The 21,847-nt window shown below is 35.8% G+C and overlaps 1 protein-coding gene across 1 annotated transcript in view; it reads left to right on the forward strand.

Annotated features, from left to right (window-relative positions):
- Positions 1 to 20,877, forward strand: part of LOC149068877 (protein TANC2-like) — a 124,233-nt gene extending 103,356 nt beyond the window's left edge. Inside the window, exons 16-26 of the mRNA XM_089250366.1 lie at positions 343 to 580; positions 3,485 to 3,721; positions 3,822 to 4,001; positions 5,704 to 6,028; positions 7,686 to 7,861; positions 8,904 to 9,036; positions 11,495 to 11,586; positions 15,227 to 15,379; positions 16,724 to 16,824; positions 17,922 to 18,080; positions 20,049 to 20,877. Of these exons, the coding sequence (XP_089106492.1) occupies positions 343 to 580; positions 3,485 to 3,721; positions 3,822 to 4,001; positions 5,704 to 6,028; positions 7,686 to 7,861; positions 8,904 to 9,036; positions 11,495 to 11,586; positions 15,227 to 15,379; positions 16,724 to 16,824; positions 17,922 to 18,080; positions 20,049 to 20,190 (1,936 nt within the window). The 3' untranslated portion in view covers positions 20,191 to 20,877. The remainder of the gene's footprint in view (positions 1 to 342; positions 581 to 3,484; positions 3,722 to 3,821; positions 4,002 to 5,703; positions 6,029 to 7,685; positions 7,862 to 8,903; positions 9,037 to 11,494; positions 11,587 to 15,226; positions 15,380 to 16,723; positions 16,825 to 17,921; positions 18,081 to 20,048) is intronic.
- The last annotated feature ends 970 nt before the right edge of the window (positions 20,878 to 21,847 follow it).

Below are 21,847 nucleotides of genomic sequence, written 5' to 3' on the forward strand. Positions count from 1 at the left end.
CGAATGAACTGCATTCCAATATGTGCATCCCCTCGCTACATGTGAAGCGTGTAAATGTCATCTCACTGGGCCCCACCCACTCACGAACACTACACATGATTCAGTTTGCGCTTAGCCTAAGGGTTGCTTTCCTTACCTTTGTTCTACCTCTGCACAGAAATGTTGTCATGCTTAAACAAAATACAAAAATGAACCAAATTATAACAGCTGTTTTGTTTTCATTTGATGCACTCATATGCATAAATGAAATCTAGCACTTCGTTGCATAAAAGAGTGAATTCAAAATAATTTATAATTTATTTATGTATAATTTCTTCCTTCCCTCTTTCATTCAAAATTCAGATCAGGGCATGCAGCTATAGCATTACAGATGTCACGCTCTGACAAACAGCTGAATTCCGAAGAAATCATTGAGCTTGGTCATCATGTACTGAAAGCGCATATATATCGATCATTTGCAAAAGACCAACTGCTGCCGTTTCACCCTCGTGACTTGCAAGCCTACTGGGTGAACTTGACGAGTTCAGATGTAAAATTTGCTCTTGGATCTCTCAGAAATGTATACAGCCCCAACGTGAAAGTATGTATCATTTTTTACACTAAATGGAAATAAATAAGAAATTCTCATCGTACCCTTTCATATTCCTTTGATGAGATTATACCTTTTCTTGGAAACAATGTGCAAATGCAGTCCATAAAAAAAAAAATTCCATAGCATCGCTGAAAACATTTGTTTTAATGAAAAAAGTAGAAAATTTCAGTGTTTCAATAAAAAGTAGTCATGGCACAGCTTCTACCGCAAGTATAACTCTTTTACAGTCATTTTCTTCCCCCTTCAAAATAGAATCGTTCAAGTTTTGACTAATCTGTTTCTTCTCTTTTTATTCTTTTGCTCCTCATATTTCTATGAGACTAACTTGTTTTTCAGGTTTTTGTCTCTAACGAGATCTTTAATTTTCTTCTTCACTTTTCACAAATCCAAAAAATGCCCATACGTTTCTTATCGCAGCTGTCTTCTGGCATTTTGGCTTTAATAGAGTTAAATGGGAATGCCTTTTAGACCTCTTTCAGTGCAATTAGACTTATTTAGTCTGGTGACTAAAACTGAAGAAGTTGTCTTCGCCGGCATATGTTATTGTGTTTTTATCTCAACAAGATCGATGTTTATCTTGTACATCCCAAGATACAGCGTAAAACAATTTTGTTAAACATAATTATTGTGGGCCTGGTGACTGCTGTGCCATCATGTGGTCATAATGACAGACTCTCATCAGGAGGATCCAGGTTTTAACCCCCCTGGTGACACAATGGTGGTCAGCTGAAGTTGATTTTCCATGGTTCCCAACTTTGAGTCGGGGATACGAGCTGATCTCCCTATTAAACAGTCTAATCACAGAGCAATAGACTTACAATGGTATAAATATTCAATCATAACACACCACTCAAAATTCACACAGGATACTAGATAGCCATTCAGACTGTTTCTTCCGGCATAACTCATTCTGTCATAAGTTGCCCATGGTGATAGACTGGAGTTGTGTTTGGTTTGGGAACAGCATAAGAACACTATTTCACATAAAGTATGGTCACAAGCACCATTACAAGAACAAAATATATCCAGAAGTGGAAAGAAAAGATACAGTACAAGCAAGTTAAAATAATATTTATTTCTTCATCATTGTTGCAGAGTTACAGCAAGTGCTCAATGTTACCACCATTTGCTAGAATGCATAATTGACAGCACCATTGTATTGACTAACAACCATTCTTGAAAATATTTGGAATTTCGTAGACGTTGCTAGCAGGAACTGTGGTAGTTGTGCCACAAGACCCATGTCACTGTCAACAGGAGTCTTGTACATAAAGTTTTTCTTGGCACCCCACGCAAAGAAATCAATATATGTGTGTAAAATTGTTTTTTTGCGTGTCTGTCTGTGTGTATGTTCTCTATACAAATCAACAATTTTATACCGATCTTTGCCAAATTTTCATATAGCTATGCTAAACAGTATTCGACTTGAACGATAGGCTACTTTAAAAGTTCGTTAGAGCTGGCCAAATGACCGAAATGAGCAAAAAACTGCTGGGCAAGGATGCATTGTGAACCTTAAAAATGACTTTTGGAATGTTTGCTTTGATTGACATGGTTCCCAAACAATGCATTTCAGACATGCTTATACCTTTACAATGGTTTGTAACTTATTCAATGGTTCCAGTATATGGTGAAAACCCAGGCAGCTCAGGGTATTATAACTAGTTAGAGGTAAAATCCTACTAGACAAAAAAAAGATGTGAACAAAAGTCGTGATGCAAAGCGCCATCTACTAGGTCATGCGTACATTTGCTACTATACTGTCCTCATGAAATTGTATGCTTATGGTATTCCCTACTTCTCCACTAAATTTGAACAATGAATTCTGAATTGCCCTGTTGCAATGATGATTGTGTGAATCAGGTGAACTGTAGTTCCTTCCAACCCAGAAGCCAAATGTTTCAAGCCCGTAGGTGCTGATCTGAAGCTTTATATAAGAAATTTTTTCATTTCTAAATCTATTGTGGATGCTTGGAACTGCCCAATTATAGTGGGTGCTCGAGCACCCACAGCACCCTGGCCGCCACTGTTCTAACCTGTTGATTTTAGTTCTTTATAGCATGAAACGTAGAATGTGTCCCCCCCCTCCACCCCCGCCCATGCCTAGAAGCTGTCTTATTGCATGGGACTCACCCAGGCAATGGCACAGATGAGATTTTGTACTAGCATTTTCGAGAGCTCCCGTACCAAGTACCAATTGGTAGGCAAGCACTTCTAGTCATGTGGGGGGAGAAGACAGAACATCACTTTACCTGGGTACTAATGACACTTTTGAGATTGACCTGCCTATACCATAAAGAGATCTATCTGGTCCACGAAATCTGTTCATGTTGAAAAAATTGTGCTTCTATTTTATAAATGCTGATCCTTTTTTTTACCTCTTACTAGACACATTAATACTCGATTTGATGTGGTAGTCTTGATACATACTTTTAAAAACTACTGAATTATCAATTTTAACAAACTCATGTTGAACCATTAAATTGCTCTTATTGTAAAACAGATGATGAGCTTAGTAGGCTGTTGAATTGTATATTGATAATTTGTGACAGGGGATTTTTTTTCCTCTTAGGCGCACAGAAAGGCATGTTTCTGATTATTTGTGTGGTTTGAGGGCTAAATCCCTGCTTGAACAAGAAAGCATGTTGACATTTGGGAATACCCTGATGAGTTAATTGGTCCGTAAAAGCATCAAAATAATTGTGCGCCCACAGAAATTTTGAGAGTTAATCATTTCATTTTCTAAATATCTAACACCATTATTATTACAATGGTTATGATGGAAATGTCTTTGCTTTTATAATTTTAGATACATTTTTTATGTGTGATATTGAATAAAATCTTATATTATCTATAGATAATGTGATAAACCATATCACATGTTATTTATAGGTAAGCCGCTTGCTACTGTTATCAGGAGCAAGTCCGCAGTTAGTCTTGCCGTCACTGGGAAACATGTCCATCTTATCCTTATCTGCATACTATGGATATACAGAAATGGTTAGTCTCTTGTTGGAGTTTGGAGCAGAAAGAAATGCTGTGTCAGACTCTGGTTCCAGTGCACTAACATTTGCTTGTCAGCAGGGATATTTGGATATCGTAAGGATATTACTTGCCAGTGGTGCAAAAGTAAGAATCTTTCAAATTTCAAGAATGGTATTGATCTGTTGCATTGAAAATAGCTTTTTTCATCACTACTTAAAAATAAATACTCGTATCACATTTTTAGGTCAATCAAGTTGATAACGAAGGGAAATCTGCAGCAGTGCATGCAGCAGCTAATGGGCATCTAAATGTTTTGATGCTGTTGTTACAACATGATGTATCGAGGGAACTTGATGATGGGCCAAGCACCACCAGAATGGCTCAGAGCTCTTTGATTGCTGCTGCTGAGAATGGTCATGCTGATGTAAGCAATCTGTTATGTTTTTGTTTGTGATTACGGCCAAAACAATAGAGAAACTGGCCAAGGGGTTACTGAATTCATTCTTCACATTCATTTTACCAATCCTTCAACATTACAGGAAGGACTAAAAAATGGATGCATGCCAGCCAAGAGTTTAGTTGCTGCCTTATATATTTCACATACCCTTTCTTCTATCAATTTATTCATAGTATGGTAACTGTGGTCCATAACTTATGATTGATAGGAAAGCAACAACAAAAATGTGAACAAACCGCACTGCAGTGCACATGGAGAATGTGTGTGTGTATGGTAAAAAAATCTAAAGTGCAAGCAAGATGACCAATCAGATTCAAGTCCGGAAATATAGCGCATGCCGCTTAACGTGATCACATTGGGACTCAGGGTAATGATAACTGATTGATAGCTATATCTGCAAAAAAAAAAATCTCGGTTGTAAGTATGATCACACACATATGCCCCATTTGGTTGAATGGGACCACTGTTTTTCTTTCTCACATGACAGATTTCAATATGTTAAACAATGCATTTTTATTTTTTTCAATTACTCTAAAAACAAGATTCTTCCATCCTCTTTTAAGCTGAAATCTATTTGCTCTGTCTAATGTGTATTATGAACACATTAACTGTCTAAGAGTGTATTTCAACTGTCTAATGTGTATTACAAATTACAATAACTTCTTTTGATGTATCTATGGTATTCTCCATACAGTAGGTCCTGCTTATAACGTTTTCCAAAAAGCAGTCATGAAAAAATGTAAGTGGTAAAATGCTCTAAACTGGAAATCTCAATGAGTTCTAGTAAGAATTTGGCCCACAAAAATTAGCTGTACTAAGCTGGAAAATGTTATGTGGGAATCATTTGTAGATCCGTAGAGAAAGTTTTGCTGCCGACGAATTGTGAATATAGTCAGTTGAAAGAAACTGACCCAGAACTAAAGAAAGGGGCTCTTCCTTTTCACCTTAAATATGCCTTCACTATAGGAAAGTCATCATACACACATACAAAAGCAATGTTACACGTACATGGGTTGTAGCAGCTATTATGGCCCGATTAGGACGTTGTGAACTGGGTACAAAAATTTTTGTCAGCAAGGGAGGGGGGCACCTTTTGAATAGTCTTGCATGTTGATAACGATAACTTGTAGGGAAAAAAGTGAGTCCGATTCAACCTTAGCTTTGAAATATATAATTGTGAGTTGGCATCCAATTCACAAAAAGTTTCGCCTCCGTGAGCAGAACACCGAATATGTATTCAGTTAGCAACTTGCAGCAGGCAACTTGCCCATCAAGGTGGCAGAAAGAAATTTAAAAAAAATTTAAGAGTAATTTTTGTGTTCAAATAGATAGTATGGTAAGGACGTAGAAAATCATTTCTGTTCCTGGAAATAATGAATGTAAATAATCTGCTAGTCAGGAAGTCTGCGGTTGAAACCAATAGCTCAAATAATGATCATGAATTCAATTTAATTCGCAATATTTTTACCTAGTCGGGGGCCACACAAAATGACCCCATGAGCCAGCTGTGGGCTGCCCCTGGTATAGAGGAATAGAGTAGCCCAAGATGATTCTGATTGACCTCAGCAAAGAAAAATGCTATGTGGATAACATTGCGCAAAACAAACCACCGTTTATTTAGTGTATGATCAATAGTGATTTTTTTCTTTTTCTTTGCATTTTCCCATAGGTCTGTCAGTTTCTGCTGGATATGCCAGACATGAAACTCAATCACGTCGACAAGCTCAGTGGACATACTCCCTTAACAGCTGCAAGTGCATCCGGTCATGTGAAAGTTTGTGAAGTTTTAATGCGCCATGGTGCATCAGTTTCTGTGCCAAATAATAAGGGAGAAACCCCCCTATCATATGCTGCTGTTGAAGGCCATTGGGAAGTGGCGGAAAAGCTTTTGTTACACGGAGCACAAATCGAACAGTCAAATTCAAATGGGAGAACTCCGCTCATCATGGCTGCCATGGGTGGCCATCCTGTTGTAGAACTCTTGATGTCTAAAGGTTCGTTCAAAATTTTTGAACGTTTTCAACTTGAACATGCAGTAACATCAAGAATTGAAGGAAATTTCTCTTGTACATGTCCTGGGTCTGATCTTTTTCTAGCTCAGACACCATAAGCCTGTTTCAAGTACTACTCGACCACTACTACTTAACGGCATACACATCTCGCAAACATTTGTCTAAGAAACTTCTAACAAATTAATAACAAATTTTTGCATGTATATGTTGCATACTTAACATGAAGTTTGTTTCTGAGCAATGCTTGTTGTGTGTTTAAGAATGTATGGCATCTGTCTTCCAAATTTTTAAACAAACTACTCAGCAGGTTATTTTGCGTCTAGTATTATGTGAATTTTTTTATGTGTTGCTGGCTCTATGCGACAAGACTTTTTTAAATGAGAGACCAGCTCCCATTTGTGCCTTGAAGTTGATAAATTGCCGAAAAAGCACTTCAGAAGGCCACCAGTGAGGTTCGAATCTGGGTCCTCATGATGCTCACATGACCACATTTTGCCCTTGGTACATTTTGTCCCAAGTGTATTTTGTCCCAGACATTTCACCCTTGGCATTATGATTGTATGAGTGATTGGGTGAGTGACTATGGTTGAGTGAATGATCAAGTGAGCATAGGTGGAGATAGACTTGGAAGTCTTGGGGGGGGGGGCACTATGATGATGTCAATTCATATATACATTAGATCAGTCGACTCTACCTTTGACTCTGGACATTGCAAGGTCCAGGGTTCAAACCCCACCAGCGCCACAGTGGTGGTTGGCTGAAGTTGGTTTTCTGTAGTTCCGAATTTTAAGGCGTGAATGTGAGCTGTTCTCTCCATTAAAGTCTTATCACAGTGGGCAACGAGCCTACAAACAGTACAAATATTCAATCATACTTCACTCACTTCACTTCTGAAATATAGATGGCAGCACTGAATACACGCTCAGACTATTAGGTCCATACACACTTCCAGCACTACTCACTAGGTAGTAAATTTCCCATTGCGATAGACCTGAGTTGTGCTCAGTTTGAAAGAAAAAAAAAAAGATATAATATATCCTTATATATATATATACTGTGATTTTTGCTGTCACTCATACAGCACTTGATCATGGATATAATCACTCCCTTGGTCACTGATATGGTCACTAACTTGATCACAAAAATTGTCACTCGGTCAATGCAGGTGAAATGTCAGGGACAAAATTTCTGTAAACCCGTCTCAGAATCACCATATGGGTGCTGTGTTGTTGATGCTGGCATAAATGATGCAGAGTATGCTTGTGACATGAAAAATGTTGATGCCTGTTCTAGTTGATCAAGGCTGTTGAATTGCTTATGAGTATTGTCGTGACTGAGAATTTAACATGCCAATACCTCGGGACTGTACATGTGCTCACATGAAATCGCCAAATGTTCACACAAAATTATCCCATAATTGGATATGGTGTCAGTGAAAGATTAGTGTCAAATTGTGAGAAGCACTACTGAAATAATTTTCTGTTTGATGGGCTCGGACATTTCATTGATATCTCTTACGTTTAACAGAGTCATTGTTTTTTGCTTTAACATAATTTTTCTTCAGGCAATTCATAATATTCTCGATGCCATACATGTTTTTCTGATCAACGTATGCTCATTCCCGATTTCTTTCAATTAGGTGCATCTCCAGAAACCTGTGATAAAGAAGGCCTGACAGCTTTGTGCTGGGCCTGTCTCAAAGGCCATTTCCAAACAGCTCAATGTCTACTAAATCATGGCTGCAATGTCAATCATTCAGACAAAAATGGAAGGACACCACTCGATTTTTCGGCTTATGGGGGAAGTGCAGAAATTGTGAGCAACTGTTATTATTTGCTTGGATTGTATTAAAATTTTTGATTAAGTTTTATTTTATTTCATCATGGAATGTTTCCTCCCATAGATATGTATGAAATATAGGATAGGAAAGGCTTCTTTTTTTAAACTGTGCTTTTTCTAAATGGTCTGTGGCATCGGATGCGTATTATGCTGTGGCTGCTCAAACACCCTCTATAATAAAAATTCAGAAATCGAAATAAATCTTCTGCATAAAGCTCAAGTGGAGCACCCACAGGTCCAAAACGACCCCCAATCTTGCACATGTGAACGGGGCTTTAGTGGAGAGGTTCATTGTTTCGTTCTATGCAGATTAAACAAACTTCAAACATTTTATTGAGAAAGGAAAGACAAATAGAATACAAAAAGAGTAAACAAAGAAGACATTGCCACACACATTTAACAAAGTTCACACTCTGAGGGATGCACAAGATAAAGTGAAATACTATTAGATTAACAGCACAGATATATGCTTTCTCTCTCTCTGATTTTTTATTTTATCCAGTGTGAATTTCAATATTGTTTAAACATTATTATTTCCGCTTAGATTTTAGCCATTTTTGTGCTAACTATAATGGATTTTTTTAAAGCAAGACATTTAGAACTTTTGATATTGTGTACATGACAAACTATAACTGTTTTAAAAATTATAAATTTTTAATAAATTACCGTTAGACTCAAATTAAAAATCAGTAAATGTTAAATATAAATGAAAAAATAAAAACTCAATTAATTCGATTTTTCTTTTTAAAAAAAAAACAATTTTTATCAACCACAGAAATGTCCTTGAACTTTTAAATTTTGCCTGGAAAAATGCTTGAATAGTCTTTGAGTTTTTTTGTATTTTGAAATAGCATGAACGTGTAGTTATTTTAATATTTGTGAACAAAATGATGTGAAAATTCCTTTCACAATAAATTTTCGAATTTCAAAAAGATTAAATAAATCTATAAAAATAAAAATTTCACCACAATTAAATTTTTATTTTTTTATGAAATTCAATTTATGCGATATCTTGCAGGTTCAACTTCTGTTGGATTCTGGTGCTGTTCTCGAGCACATGGATTTATCAGGTATAAGACCATTAGACAGAGCTATTGGATGTAGGAATACTGCAGCTGTGGTGTGCTTCTTGCATAAAGGAGCGAAATTAGGTGAGAAATCTCTTTAACCCTTTTCCCCTGCATAATCCATTTCATTGATCCACATTAGAAATAGGCACAGCAGAAATCATGATACTCTTCTTTTTTTCTTTTAATTTCTTAACATTTTCATTTTTGGCGCTTATCTCGTTTACCACTTTTAGTCCTCCTTTGTCTTTATGCAATGGATTAATAATTGGTGTTCAAAATGATAAAATTTATTTATTACACCCACCATCTGCAAGAAATTTAACAAGGCAATATGGCCAGTATTTTATGCAGTTCTGCACCAAAAGACCACAGTTTTTTTTCTTTGTATAAATCCATGAATTGTACGTTAAAAACATCTGAATTTCTTAACATGATTCATGTAGCTGTATATAGTGAATTATGTATTGCAAAAACATCTGTATTTGTCGATGTGGGGATTATATGCCAATGTGTATTATGGTACAGTTTTTTTTGAGAGAGATATTTTGAATAGGAATTAGATACTGTATATGCTCATGTATAAGAGTTTTTTGTTGGAAAATTTGTTCCTTTATTCAGGGCGTCAGCTGATATACAGGTCAGTGTTTGAGGGGGAAAATATTGGATCCCACACACACACTTCACATAATCATATAACTACATGGCTAACTTAAAAATCTGTGCCATTATTGGACTACTTTAGATGCGTTACTAATCAGTAGAATGATTTTTGTAGCTACCCACACAGAACCGATTATGTTAAAGCTATAGTAAGAAAAAATAGAATACGTTGGCTTTGATAATCCGATAGCCTTACATAGATTTTACAGCCTTTAGATGTGAGGATCAACAAGACTTTTAAAGATTACTTGAAAAACTTATGGATCAAATAAATAACTTCCAAAGATGAAGAAACAGCAAAAAAAGCAGTGCTTTAAAGACACCTAACACTGGCCTAGTGTGACAGTAGGTTGACAAGGCATGGACTTCTGTTTCCACCAAAATCATCATCAAATCCTTTAAAATGTGTTTTATCAGTAGCATGATAGATGAAACTGAAGACGACATCCTCTTCAAAAGTGACTGTGGTGATAGTGCATATGAAAACAGATACTATACCGTATTGATTTTTAGTATAGAGTTCAAAAAATCAGAAGAAACGGATTAGAAAGGTTGAATCACTTCATTGTAACTTTTGTTGCATGAAAATCTAAGAATTTTTTTCCCTCTAAAATGCTCTGATTTTTGGACGTTGGCTTATACATTTGTTTTTGATTTATTGTGGTTCCAGTGGTTATAAAGTGAGGGGGGGGGGGATAAGCTTATACACGAGTGTATGTGGTATTTTTAAAATTAATTTGTAAGAAATGACTTGTATTCTATAGATAGCATACATTGAGTAGAAAAATTGTTTTTTCTAAAAAAAAACCATGAGAAATGATCTCCTCCATATCCTTAGATTTATCTATTAGTAAATGATATTTGCGCTTGTGGATTATACACTGACATTTTCTTCTCAGAGTAGTGAAATTTGCATCAAGGATTTATACACAGGAAAGTACTCTATAGAAGGTGTCCTGAAGTGCTAGTGCAGTCTTTATCTCATCAACCGTCCATCGTAGAGGTATGATTCTAATTTAAAAAATGCTCTAAAGGTGTTCAAACATTATCCCATACCAGTTTTATGAGTGAAATAACAGTGTCCCAAAACATAAAATCTAAATTTTTAGGCTGTCCCCTTGTCCTCTAACTTCCCATTAGAGATTGATTGCCCTGTCTTTTCTGAGCCCAACAAAACAAAATCCCCTGTTTTTAACTACAATATTCACTGAAATATTTTAATCCAAAAATCAGAACTTCTCAACTTTTCTCCAATTTTTGAATTTGAATATCTCTGCTAATAGCGTCATTAAAAGGATATGATTTTTTTTGTTGGAGTCAAAACAGACAATTTTAAAGATTTAGATTTTTTTATTTTGTTTCACACTGTACTGTACTTTCACTCTCAAAACTGGTACACAGTAATTTTTGAACACATTTTGAGCATTTTTTAAACTGTAATCATACCTCTACAATAGACGGTTGATGGAAAAAAAAGGAAGCATAAGCACTTAAAGGACACCCCATATAATAGTGTGATAGTTACCGTACAGAGGTGCCATCCGCAGAGTTGTCTCAATAACCTCATGGGTTACCAGGCATAGTGATATTCTAAGGCATGTTCTACCTATCTGGAAATACCAGTCTAAAAACTTTCACTTTCAAAAATCATTGCAATAGATCTCATTATCATGGAGCTCCCCGCAGATCATGCATTAAGACTGCCCTGGCCATCTGCCGAAAGCAGAAGTGAATGATTTTCCATAACATTTTTAGTCCAGGAGATTTCCCCATGGTAATGATGTGCATTAAATTAGATGCCATCTATAATAATAAATTGGTCATTGTTTTCTTTGCACGAGTTAATTAATTTGCATGATCATTAATCATTTTTTCATAGGTTCTCAAACATGGGCGATGGCGGAAGGCAAACCTGACATTATATTGCTACTTCTAACAAAATTACTTGAAGACGCAACCCTCCTATACAAGGTATATTATTCACTATTTCTATATCCATAGTTGCCAGCCAATGCTTCCGATTCACCCAAAAGCCTTCCGATTTTGTAGCCTTAAAATGTTCAGTTTGGAAACCATATTGGTTTTTCATATCTTTATAGAAAAATTCTCAAATTATGCTTTTCAAAAAAAAAAGAAGCCTAAAAAAAGAAATATATATATATATCCCTGTCCTTGCAAATCAGAGTGCAAGCCATTGAGTACAGCAGGCAGATGAGGGGAGTGCTACTTGTGGCCAAGACGACGACAATCTTCAATAAATGATTGCCATCACGGTGATGCCATTCTGCTGTAATAGTTGAGTAGTCATAGTGACAAAATTTCTTTGCCGGGTTTGAACCCTACTATTGCCACGGTGATGATTGGCTGGAGTTTGTTTTTTGTGGTTCTCCCAACTTCAAGGCTGGGAGCTGATCTCCCCATTAAAAAGTCTCACCACAGAGACCAACAGGCCCACAAACAATGATTTGCCTCCGTACAAATATTAAATCATTATGCTTCACTTCTGAAATATAGATGGCAGCACTGAAAATTCAGACACAACATGATATTGTAGTGTTGCACTCAGACTCTTAGGTACTTGCACTTCCGGCATAACTTAATAGGTAGTGAATTGCCCATGGTGATAGACCTGAGTTGTGCTCGGATTGAAAGAAAGGTATTGAGGATGCATGAATACTGACAACCCAATGGCGACAATGGAACTGATGTGAGGAAGCCAGACAATATAATGTAGTTGACTGTTATAGTAGTTGATTTACTACTACTCAACTGTGCATGCACCTCGTACACATTCCTCTACAGAATTCCTAACAAATTTGTACATTTACATGTTGTGAACCTACCGTAAAATTTGTTTCTGTGTAATGCTTGTTATGTACAGTGCTGCCATCAGTTTTTGTAACTATATTTAAAGTGTAATGATTGAATAATTGTACTATTACAGGTCTGATGCTCTTTGTGGCAAGACTTTATCTTTAGCTGATTTACTGTGATTCGAAAGAAAAAAAAATTATATACCAAGATTATCAACAACCAATTAATTAATGATTATACTAGATTTTTTATATGATGGCCAACTGCACGCATCACTTATAATCATTTTTATAATTTTGATTGCTCATTGGCGTAGTTTTTTAAACATTTTTGTCTTATCTGTTTTTTGATTTTAGATTGACGACTGCTGATGTGCCATGATGATTATATCAATTTATTTTTTGTTGCGTTTCATCTGTGTGAGGTGGCTTTGTTAATTTTTTTTAAATAAAATGCCTGGATGCACCCATCCCTTGGGAATGCTTGGATATCTCTGAGATTTGAAGCGAGGTGTGTCCGGCCCTTCAATGTTCAATGTCCTTGCAAATCCTAAGCTGACCATGTTTCCTCTAGAAAAATATGGGGGAAATTGGGATTTCAAATATGGGAAATCGACTTGACTTTTATTCTTCAAATCAACAATTAAAATTATCTTCCCAACTCAGAAATTACATTATGATAATTATGACTACAAATAAGAATATTTATTTTTCATATTTGTCTTTTTTTTTTAACTCTCTGCAATTTGAAGTGGTGCTTCATTTTATTCAATTGGCTACTTTTCTGTGATTTTAACACAAGGTGGCAGCTTGCTTACTTTTGGCAATCATTGGCAATGTACCATATTTTCCCGTATTTTGAAGCACAATTTCATATATTCTTCTGGAGCAAATGTGGTCAGCCTACTTAATGGAAGTTTCTTTATTTTCAACTTACTCATCATCATCAACTATTTTCTATCCACTGCTGGATGAAGGTCTCCTCTAAATTTTTCCATTTTGCTCTGTCTGATGCTTTAGCCATCCAGTTGACTTCAGCTAATTGTCTGATCTCGTTGATTAATCTTGCATAGGGGACACCTTCTCAGACGTTTAACACCACGGGGGTACCAATCTAGAATACTTGTGATCCATCTGTTGTCCTGTCTTCTTGCAATATGTCCAGCCTATTTCGATTTTAGACGTTTAATTCTTCGTGAGGTTCCTTATCCAAGTGATTCGTTTTCTGTCTCTCCTTGTGATGCCTATCATATATCTTTCCATGCTCCTTTGTATTGTCTGTAGGCTTTGTATCGTTTTACTTGTGAGTGCCCATGTTTCAGCTCCATAAGTCGTGCTGGTATCACACACTGGTTAAACACTTTTCTTTTCAGACATAATGGCATGTGACTCTTCAGAATTAGTTTTTGCTAAAAGTGTTCCATCCGATCCTGATCCTTCTGTTTATTTCATTAATGATTCTGTTGTCCATGATAATTTCTTGTCCCAGATATGCATAGCTTTCTAGTTCTATCTCTGTGTTGTTGAGCAAGATTGTCCTCTTCAACGCAAAGGGGTTGAACATAGCTTTAGTCTTTTGCAGATTCATTTTCAAGCCCACCTCAATACTTGCCTTCGACAGTTCTTGTATCATTTCTTCTAGTTCGTCTGAATTACTACTGATAACAACAATGTCGTCTGCAAAACACAAATGGTTGAGAAATTCTCCATTTATTTTAATTTTCTTCTTCATCCCAATCCAGTTTTCTGAATACTTCTCCTAAAACAGCGGTAAAGAGTTTTGGTGAGATAATATCACTCTATTGCAATTTTACTATAGCTAAATCGTTGGTGTCTTTAACAATAGCTCTGACAATCACTCCCAAATCACTCGTTATGGGTCATATTCATTTTAAAGAACTTTTACAGTAATTGTAAGTGTACTAGTGTTCATTTATGAGGGATGCGTTTATTCATGAGGAACTACAATATTTCATGAAAAAGTGAGGTCTGGTCATTGAACATTGAAGGACAGAACATATCTCAATTCGCATCTTAGAGAGAGATCGAATCGTTCCCGAAGGGTGGGTGTGTCAGGAATTTTTTTTTTCAATCACGGGAATATAGCTGCCTCAGACAAAGGCAACAAAAAAAATAAATTGATATATCATCATAGAACATCAGCAATCATCAATCTCAAATCATATAACAGATAAATAAAATATAAACTCTGCCAACTGCAATCAAAATTAAAATTAGATTATAAGGTGATCACATATACGTGTCCGTCCTGTAAGAATATGGTAATCGTTAATATATATTAATCGGATGATCGGCGATGACCTTGGTATATAAAATTTTGAATCACAAGTAAATCAGCTAAGTAATCACTGTCTTGCCATATAATCCAGCTTCCACATATCAGTTCCATTGTCGCCATCAAGTTATCAGTAGTTACAGGTCCTTAACTATGATCAAGTCCAGTTGTCACTGTCGTGATGACCGATCGTTTGTTTAAGCTCATTGTGTCAATTGGCTATTTGAATAGTGCTTGTGTTTTTAATATAGTATAACCAAGAAAGAGTCTTGTTTAGCATGTACAAACTGAAAATTACATTATATTGTAATATAACTTCATACAGCATTGGTAGATGTCTTAACTATGTTGTTTAGGTATGTTTCGTTAATAATTTCCTTTCTTTCCTTTTTTTGGTGTGTAAGGGATATTACGAGTAATGGTTAATGTGGGCATGTGCTTTTTTTTTTCCACTGCTCATATAACCACGTTCAACTGTACTAAAAGTATTCTGTTATTGTAGAGGGGTCGACTGAAGGATGCTTCGCACAGATATCAATATGCATTGAAGAGGTTTCCATCTGATAACAGTGCTGATGAACACAATAATAGGCGACTCCAACAAGTCAAATATCAGCTTTATTTGGGCCTGTCTCGTTGCAGGAGAAAAATGAATGTAAGTTGGAAATTTGATCAAGTCACTAAAATCTTTGTTTTTTGTTGATCTGCTGTTATGTGTGCCTTAAACCATTCTCAAATCAGATAGACTACTGTAAAATTATCAAAAAGGGGATCATTCAAGTATTATGTCAGCATTTATGGGGGAGAGGGTTTCGAGTTTGATGACGGGAAGAGGGTGGGTTTGAATGAAGCTTACGTCATCAAACATCCTTTCTCAAAAATGAGATATTCTTAATGGCATCTTACTCTGTGTGTGAAAAACGCGAGAAAACTTTCCTTAGTTTGTTCGCGTAAAAAACTTTCCTTGTGGGCGCCTGAACTAACATTCTTTCTGTTCATGAGTACTCTACAGAGCCACTTTAGTTATCTCTAAATGTTTGGCGGATCCTTCAAGTGATCTGTAATTATGCTGCTTATCACTTAGGTAATCTAGAAATGAGTCATGAGTGACTTGAGTAATGTAGAGCTGCACTGGGGGCCGCTTAAGTGCTGCTCTAAAACTGTGCTACATTTCACTCTAGGGATCTCTAAATGTGCTACAGAGCTGTGTCACAGGCCACTTAAGCGATCTGTGAATATGCCACGGACCTATTTGAGTGATCTGAAAATTTGCCATGGGCTGCTTAACTGCTCTGGAATTGTGCCATAGGTCACTTAAGTCATCTGTAAATGTACCGCTTGGTTCATTTTTACCAAATTCGGTTTGTGATGGCGGACCACGTCACAGATAACCTCGAGGGCTACACTTGGTTCACGGACCATGGGTATAGCATTTATGGCTTAGAGGTCAGGTTGCAACGAATTTCTTTAAAACATTTTTTGAGTTCTTAGAATTTAAGTAGCATTGAAATTAATATAAAAAAATTGATTATAACAACATATGAAGATATTTTCTTCTGAAATTTAAATTCTTTGTTGCATTTAAAGAAATTTTGATCATCTGGGGGAATAGGGGAGCTCCCGCTTACGTCTCTGATGCCAATATACATTAGGGGGGCGGAGCTAACAAAATTTTGCGAACTGCGGGGAGTGTCTAAGTTTTGCTGACGGGGGTCAAAAATTAATAAAAATCTGCTGACGTAATTCGTGAATGGCCCTGTTTCACAAAAACTATGATATATATCTTTGAAGTTTCATTAATTTTTGTATATTGATTAATATCAAATGCTGCTTTTTTTCGAGTGTGATGCTGTTTTTTGTTAAAAATGTCCAGTGGAACAGATGCCATGTCTACAGTGTTATCAGTTGTCTTCTCTCTTCAAAATATATCTCGGAAACCTAGAATTTTGACCATTATTATTTAAATAAACTGGTATTTATACTCGTTCATTCGTTACAGGAACCATTGCAGGCTGTTCAAGCAGCTGAGCAGGCCATAGCTTTGAAACCAAAATCTTATGAGGGTTATTACGTGAGAGGAAGAGCTCATGAAGAACTTGGGTAAGTTTCATTATTGAATACATAATTTTCACACAATATTTTGTTTCTCCATACCATCTTCCATACAGCTAGTTTTGGTTTTGTCCTTTTTATGCAAAATATCTCATTCCCACAAAGTATTTTGGCAAAAGGCTCCACAAATTCAAAATTAGTTTTAGAATATCGATTTTGACTGGTGCTGGAAATCGCTCAAAAAGTTTTATTCAAAAATTATAAATATTTTTAAATATATTTATTTTTATATTCATCATATGCTCCCGCATTAGCCGACATGCTGAGAAACATCGAGAGAGGCCAGCATGGTGGGAAATTTGAGTCACAGATTCCAGAAAATTCTTGAGTATCTAGATGCAGAGAATCGATTGAATTGGGTGATTTGAACCTCGTCTGTTCTCAGTATTTCAGGATCTTGGTTCAAGCTTTATGTTCACTTTTGCTACCGTAAATCTCAGTTTATTGCAAATATTGGATACACTAAGCATATTCCTTCTTGAAGATTAGATAAGCTAAATGGAAAAATTAGTAATCTGCCAAGTATTTTGTATCCTTTGATCATGTGTTTTTGAGATTTTAATAAGCACAGCAAAAAAATTAGAGAATTTCACTTTAAAATATGCTATTGTAACTCTAAAGTGTCGGTGTATTTCTGCCAATCTATGAACATGAAAAAAAAAGTTCAAAAGCAACTTAATAGTGCTAGTTGAGTATCTGTATTTTGCGCGTGCTATACTGACAATAATTACGTTAAAGAGATAAATAAATGCATAGAAAATTTCTGGACAAAACATGTTTGCTACAGAGAAAACTATCTGATTCAAATTTGATTATTTATTCAATGTTTGATATAAATTTATGTCTGTCTTCTGAATATGTAAACCTTATTTGAACCCTGCTTTTTCTGGCATGACCCAGATTCACAACATTCAAAAAAGCTGATGTTCCCCAATTTTTACGGCATGCCGGCTAAATGTAGATTATATACTTTTGATTTACTTTTTATATTATTTACTTTTATATTAGTAAATATAAAAGTGCATGACATGTAGAGTACACAATAAATATGTATGCTCATGAGAAGAATATCGTTATTGTGACAGGAACCATCAGTGTGCATTGCAAGATATTACAGAAGCCCTACGATTAGCCCCACAAAACCTGGAAACTAGGAAAGTATTGATTCGGCTTAAAGATGAAATATCAAGCTCAAGAAATGACAAATCTGCTTATTGTGATAGCAATCTTTCAGGTATCGAAAGGTAAGCATATATTCAGTAATTAACTATAAAATTAATCTTCAATAAAAACGTAATAATTGCCGTAATTTTCTATGCCTGAAAATTTTAGAAAAATGTTTTGTTGTATGCCTGTATTATTGTGCGGTGTGCACCTCTTCTCCCCGCCCCCTGCTCTCACATCCTGAGAGCATGGAGGATCCAGGGCCATAGAGTGCCTCTTCTGGGGCAGACTTTTTCTGGGGGGGGGGGGAGCTTTAAAGAGTTATTACAGTGAAACTTGTCAAAAAACAGAACAAAAAAATAGTTTGTTGGATAATTAATGTATTTTCCATTATAGAAAACCTCTTTAAGTCTGATGCAGAAACCGAAGGAATATTTAGTCTATTTTTAGATAAAACCCCGCTAAAATGTGAAATAATTTTTGGCCAAGTGTAAGTTTTGTCCTTTGAATGGGAGGAATTAAAGTAGTTCGAGAGAGGAAAATAGGTGAGGGAGACACAATTTAAATGATACCATGGGACTTGTCATCTTCACATTGAGCTTTCTAATGTTAGACTGGCTTTTTTCCCACCTGGCATAACTAGTGTTACACAGCCAATAAATCAAGGAGGGATTAGTAACGTGAAAACAAATTACTGGAGTTTAATCCAACCACTGCTGGGAACAATGAAAAATTCATCAAGTTTATCAGAATTAACAAAATCTAACAATGTACTTGATGCGGTATTATGGCTTTTGTAAGCATGGAAACAAAACTGATGATGAAACTATAACTTTCTGTTTTGTGAAAGCACATTTTCCTGGAGAAATCAATTCAATGGAAGAATAAGTCAATCATGAAATTGATAATCTACAAGATGCATTAGATGCAGCAAAAGTAGTATTGAATGTAATAGACTTCGTAACAGTAGATGATGAATTAGCCACGACAGCACAGTATGAAAACTGTATTGAAACTGCTATTCTGGGGCAGCTTATCAATGAAAGCAGCAGTGACGAAAAAGAAATCCAACACAGTTGCAGAAAAAGATCTTGTGATAAACTCGTACAAAAGTGCAGTTCAATGCCTTATGAATTTTACAGGACTTTGCAGCTGGAACTTTTGAGTATGATAAACAATGCGTGAATGTTTGCAGAAAACCGTATTGTAAGAACGGCGCTGGTACAGAAAACTGTACTTGATTATTTCAGAAAATTAATTCATATATGGATAAATATGGCCAGAAATATATAATCTTTCGTTCACAAAGGTTATTGGTTATTGATCTCATTATTATTTTGAAAAGGGTATTCGTCATTTCTCAATTATTTGTAAGTTCAAGTAATAACTTTTTTTCACTTTTGATATAAGTAAGTGTTCATTCGATTGATCTTCAGGAGAGCATTTTATAATGCATAAACGTAACTGTTTAATAAATTAACTATTTGCTCATTAAGTATGAAATTTCAAATGTGCAGTAATTCGAAATAACATGAAAAAATTCAAATTACAGTAATAATATGCATGTCATTGTTTAATAGTTATTGGTCAATACTATTTTGGATGATATTCTCAAAATTTAAGTTTTGCATAATGATAGGAAAAAAAAATCTGAATATATTTTTATGAGCACCTTTATAAAATGGAAACCTGTCTGTAACGGAAAATGATTTGTCTCTTGACGTTCTGTTTTATGCAGGTTTCACTGTATTATGCAAAATAAGTATATTTTTCTGGGGGACAGCACCCATTCAGCCTGGGACAGCGCCCCAGTTGCCCCAGCCTAGTTACGGCCTTTGGAGTATCCATCCTCTGCGTATGAGAAAATAAACACCCTCATTAATGATGAAAATAATATATTCAATAATAAGCATATTTTTAAAAAATGAATAGCAGATTGCTTTTTAACCTAAGAAATTCAAGTAAATTAATGCAGGAATCGATCAAAAACCTTTTTATTCCATCAGTACAAAAATTTTAACGCAGTTTTACATTTGATTTGTTTCCAGCACTCCATTGACAAAGACTGCTTTGAGCATGAGCTCAACAGAGACAATCGACCAACTTTGTAACCTGACTCTGGATATAGTCGCAGATCTGAATCATATGAACGAAAGGCTGCTGGACAGTGGCTGTGAAAGCACCCAGTGATGGTTCGTCATTAGAGTTTAAGTTAAGACTGATTGCGCATTGAGATTTACTTGTATATAAGATTATTCTTCATCGACAAAGTATATACCTGCATGCCCTAAATATACATTAATACTGTTATTGATGCATCGTTTCGTCTTCAGGGAGAATGGTTTGTGAATATGCATGCGTATATATATATACAGGGTGTCTCAAAACTCAAAAACACAAAGGACAAACTTCAAGAGAACGTAGAGAATTTTTATATCAGTGTTTCCAAAAATGACCAATATCATGTTCCAAGGGGGCAATAATAGTTACAGATACAATATACTAGCTTATTGGATCGCTCAGGAAAGGGGGAATGAGAAAAAAATTTCTGCACGAGGTGATGAACAAGAAAATTTGGGAAATTATGGTGTCTATATGAACCGTATTCATGTAGGGAAGCACAGGCATGGATCTATGGGGCGGTTATCAGGGTGATCACCTCAGTCATCCCCCATGCGAATATGATATTACATTCAATAAATCCATTGAAAATTATTTGTATCTATGTTTTTGATTAAATAAATTCCATAAAACTTTGACTAAAAACATAGAAAAAACTGGAGTATTTTTTTTTCAAAAAAAGTCGGAACAAAGAAAAAACTGACTGTCCCAGAAAATACAGGATAATGATGTGGGATGTATGGTCACCCTATTCACAATATAAAAAATCTCTTCCAACAGTGAACTGTAGATCCGCCCCTGGGAAAGCATGATCAAAAATAGTACCAGGAGATGAAGGAGAAACTGAACTGTATAATAACTGAAAGATGCAGAAAAGGGTTTCACAAGAGGTGTTCAAAGTTCTGACCATTCACAGTGATGCTTACATTGCACTGGCACCAGAGGCGTCTGAACAGTTTTAAACCTGTGGGTGCTCAATTTGATCTTTATGTAGGAGATTTTGGTTTCTGAATTAATTTTGTGAGTACCCAGTCTGGTGCTAAAAAATATTGTGGGTGTTGGAACACCCACTGCAACCCAGGTTCTGGCACCTCATAGATTACAGAACATTTCTGAAGAAACCTAAAGTGGTTTGCTGATACTAACTGGTGGTTCTTGCCATGAGGTTTATGTCAGAAGAAAAAGCAACAGACGTTTCTTAAACAATATGACTTCTTATAGAAAGAAATCAATTCTAGATGAATCGGATGAATGCATGGGATTGAACACCGTGGCTTCCATAGCAGAATATTCCGAGAACTGTGATGTACATCACAGAACAATCAATGCTGCTTGAGAACAATCTGTTAGAATCTTAAGAATAGAATTCTTCTGTGTAGAAAACACTATTGTGGGAATTTTTACTGCAGAACAAATTCAGTTAGCGAAGGGATCTTTGCAGAGCAATACAAAACATTCGGCTTTGGGTACTGTATGTCCACCATGCCCAATCCATTGATCTCTTAAGATCCCGACCTGGTCCACATATTTGTACAGGAATGGTGTGGCAAGCCAGAGCACTGTCATGTTTTAACCTTGTCTGCCACTGTACAGTCATTGAAACAGCATTCAGTAAAACACCCAAGCAACAGCATACAGCACTATCCAATCATACTCTGCATTTTGTTACGATTATATTGGGACACTCTGTATACATATATTTCCTGAATTTTTTATGAGACAGTAA

The sequence above is a fragment of the Pholcus phalangioides genome, unplaced genomic scaffold (assembly GCF_987345545.1).
Source record: "Pholcus phalangioides strain wild (caught in Gottingen) unplaced genomic scaffold, Ppha-v1.0 ptg000024l_1, whole genome shotgun sequence".
NCBI classification, from domain to species: Eukaryota; Metazoa; Arthropoda; class Arachnida; order Araneae; family Pholcidae; genus Pholcus; species Pholcus phalangioides.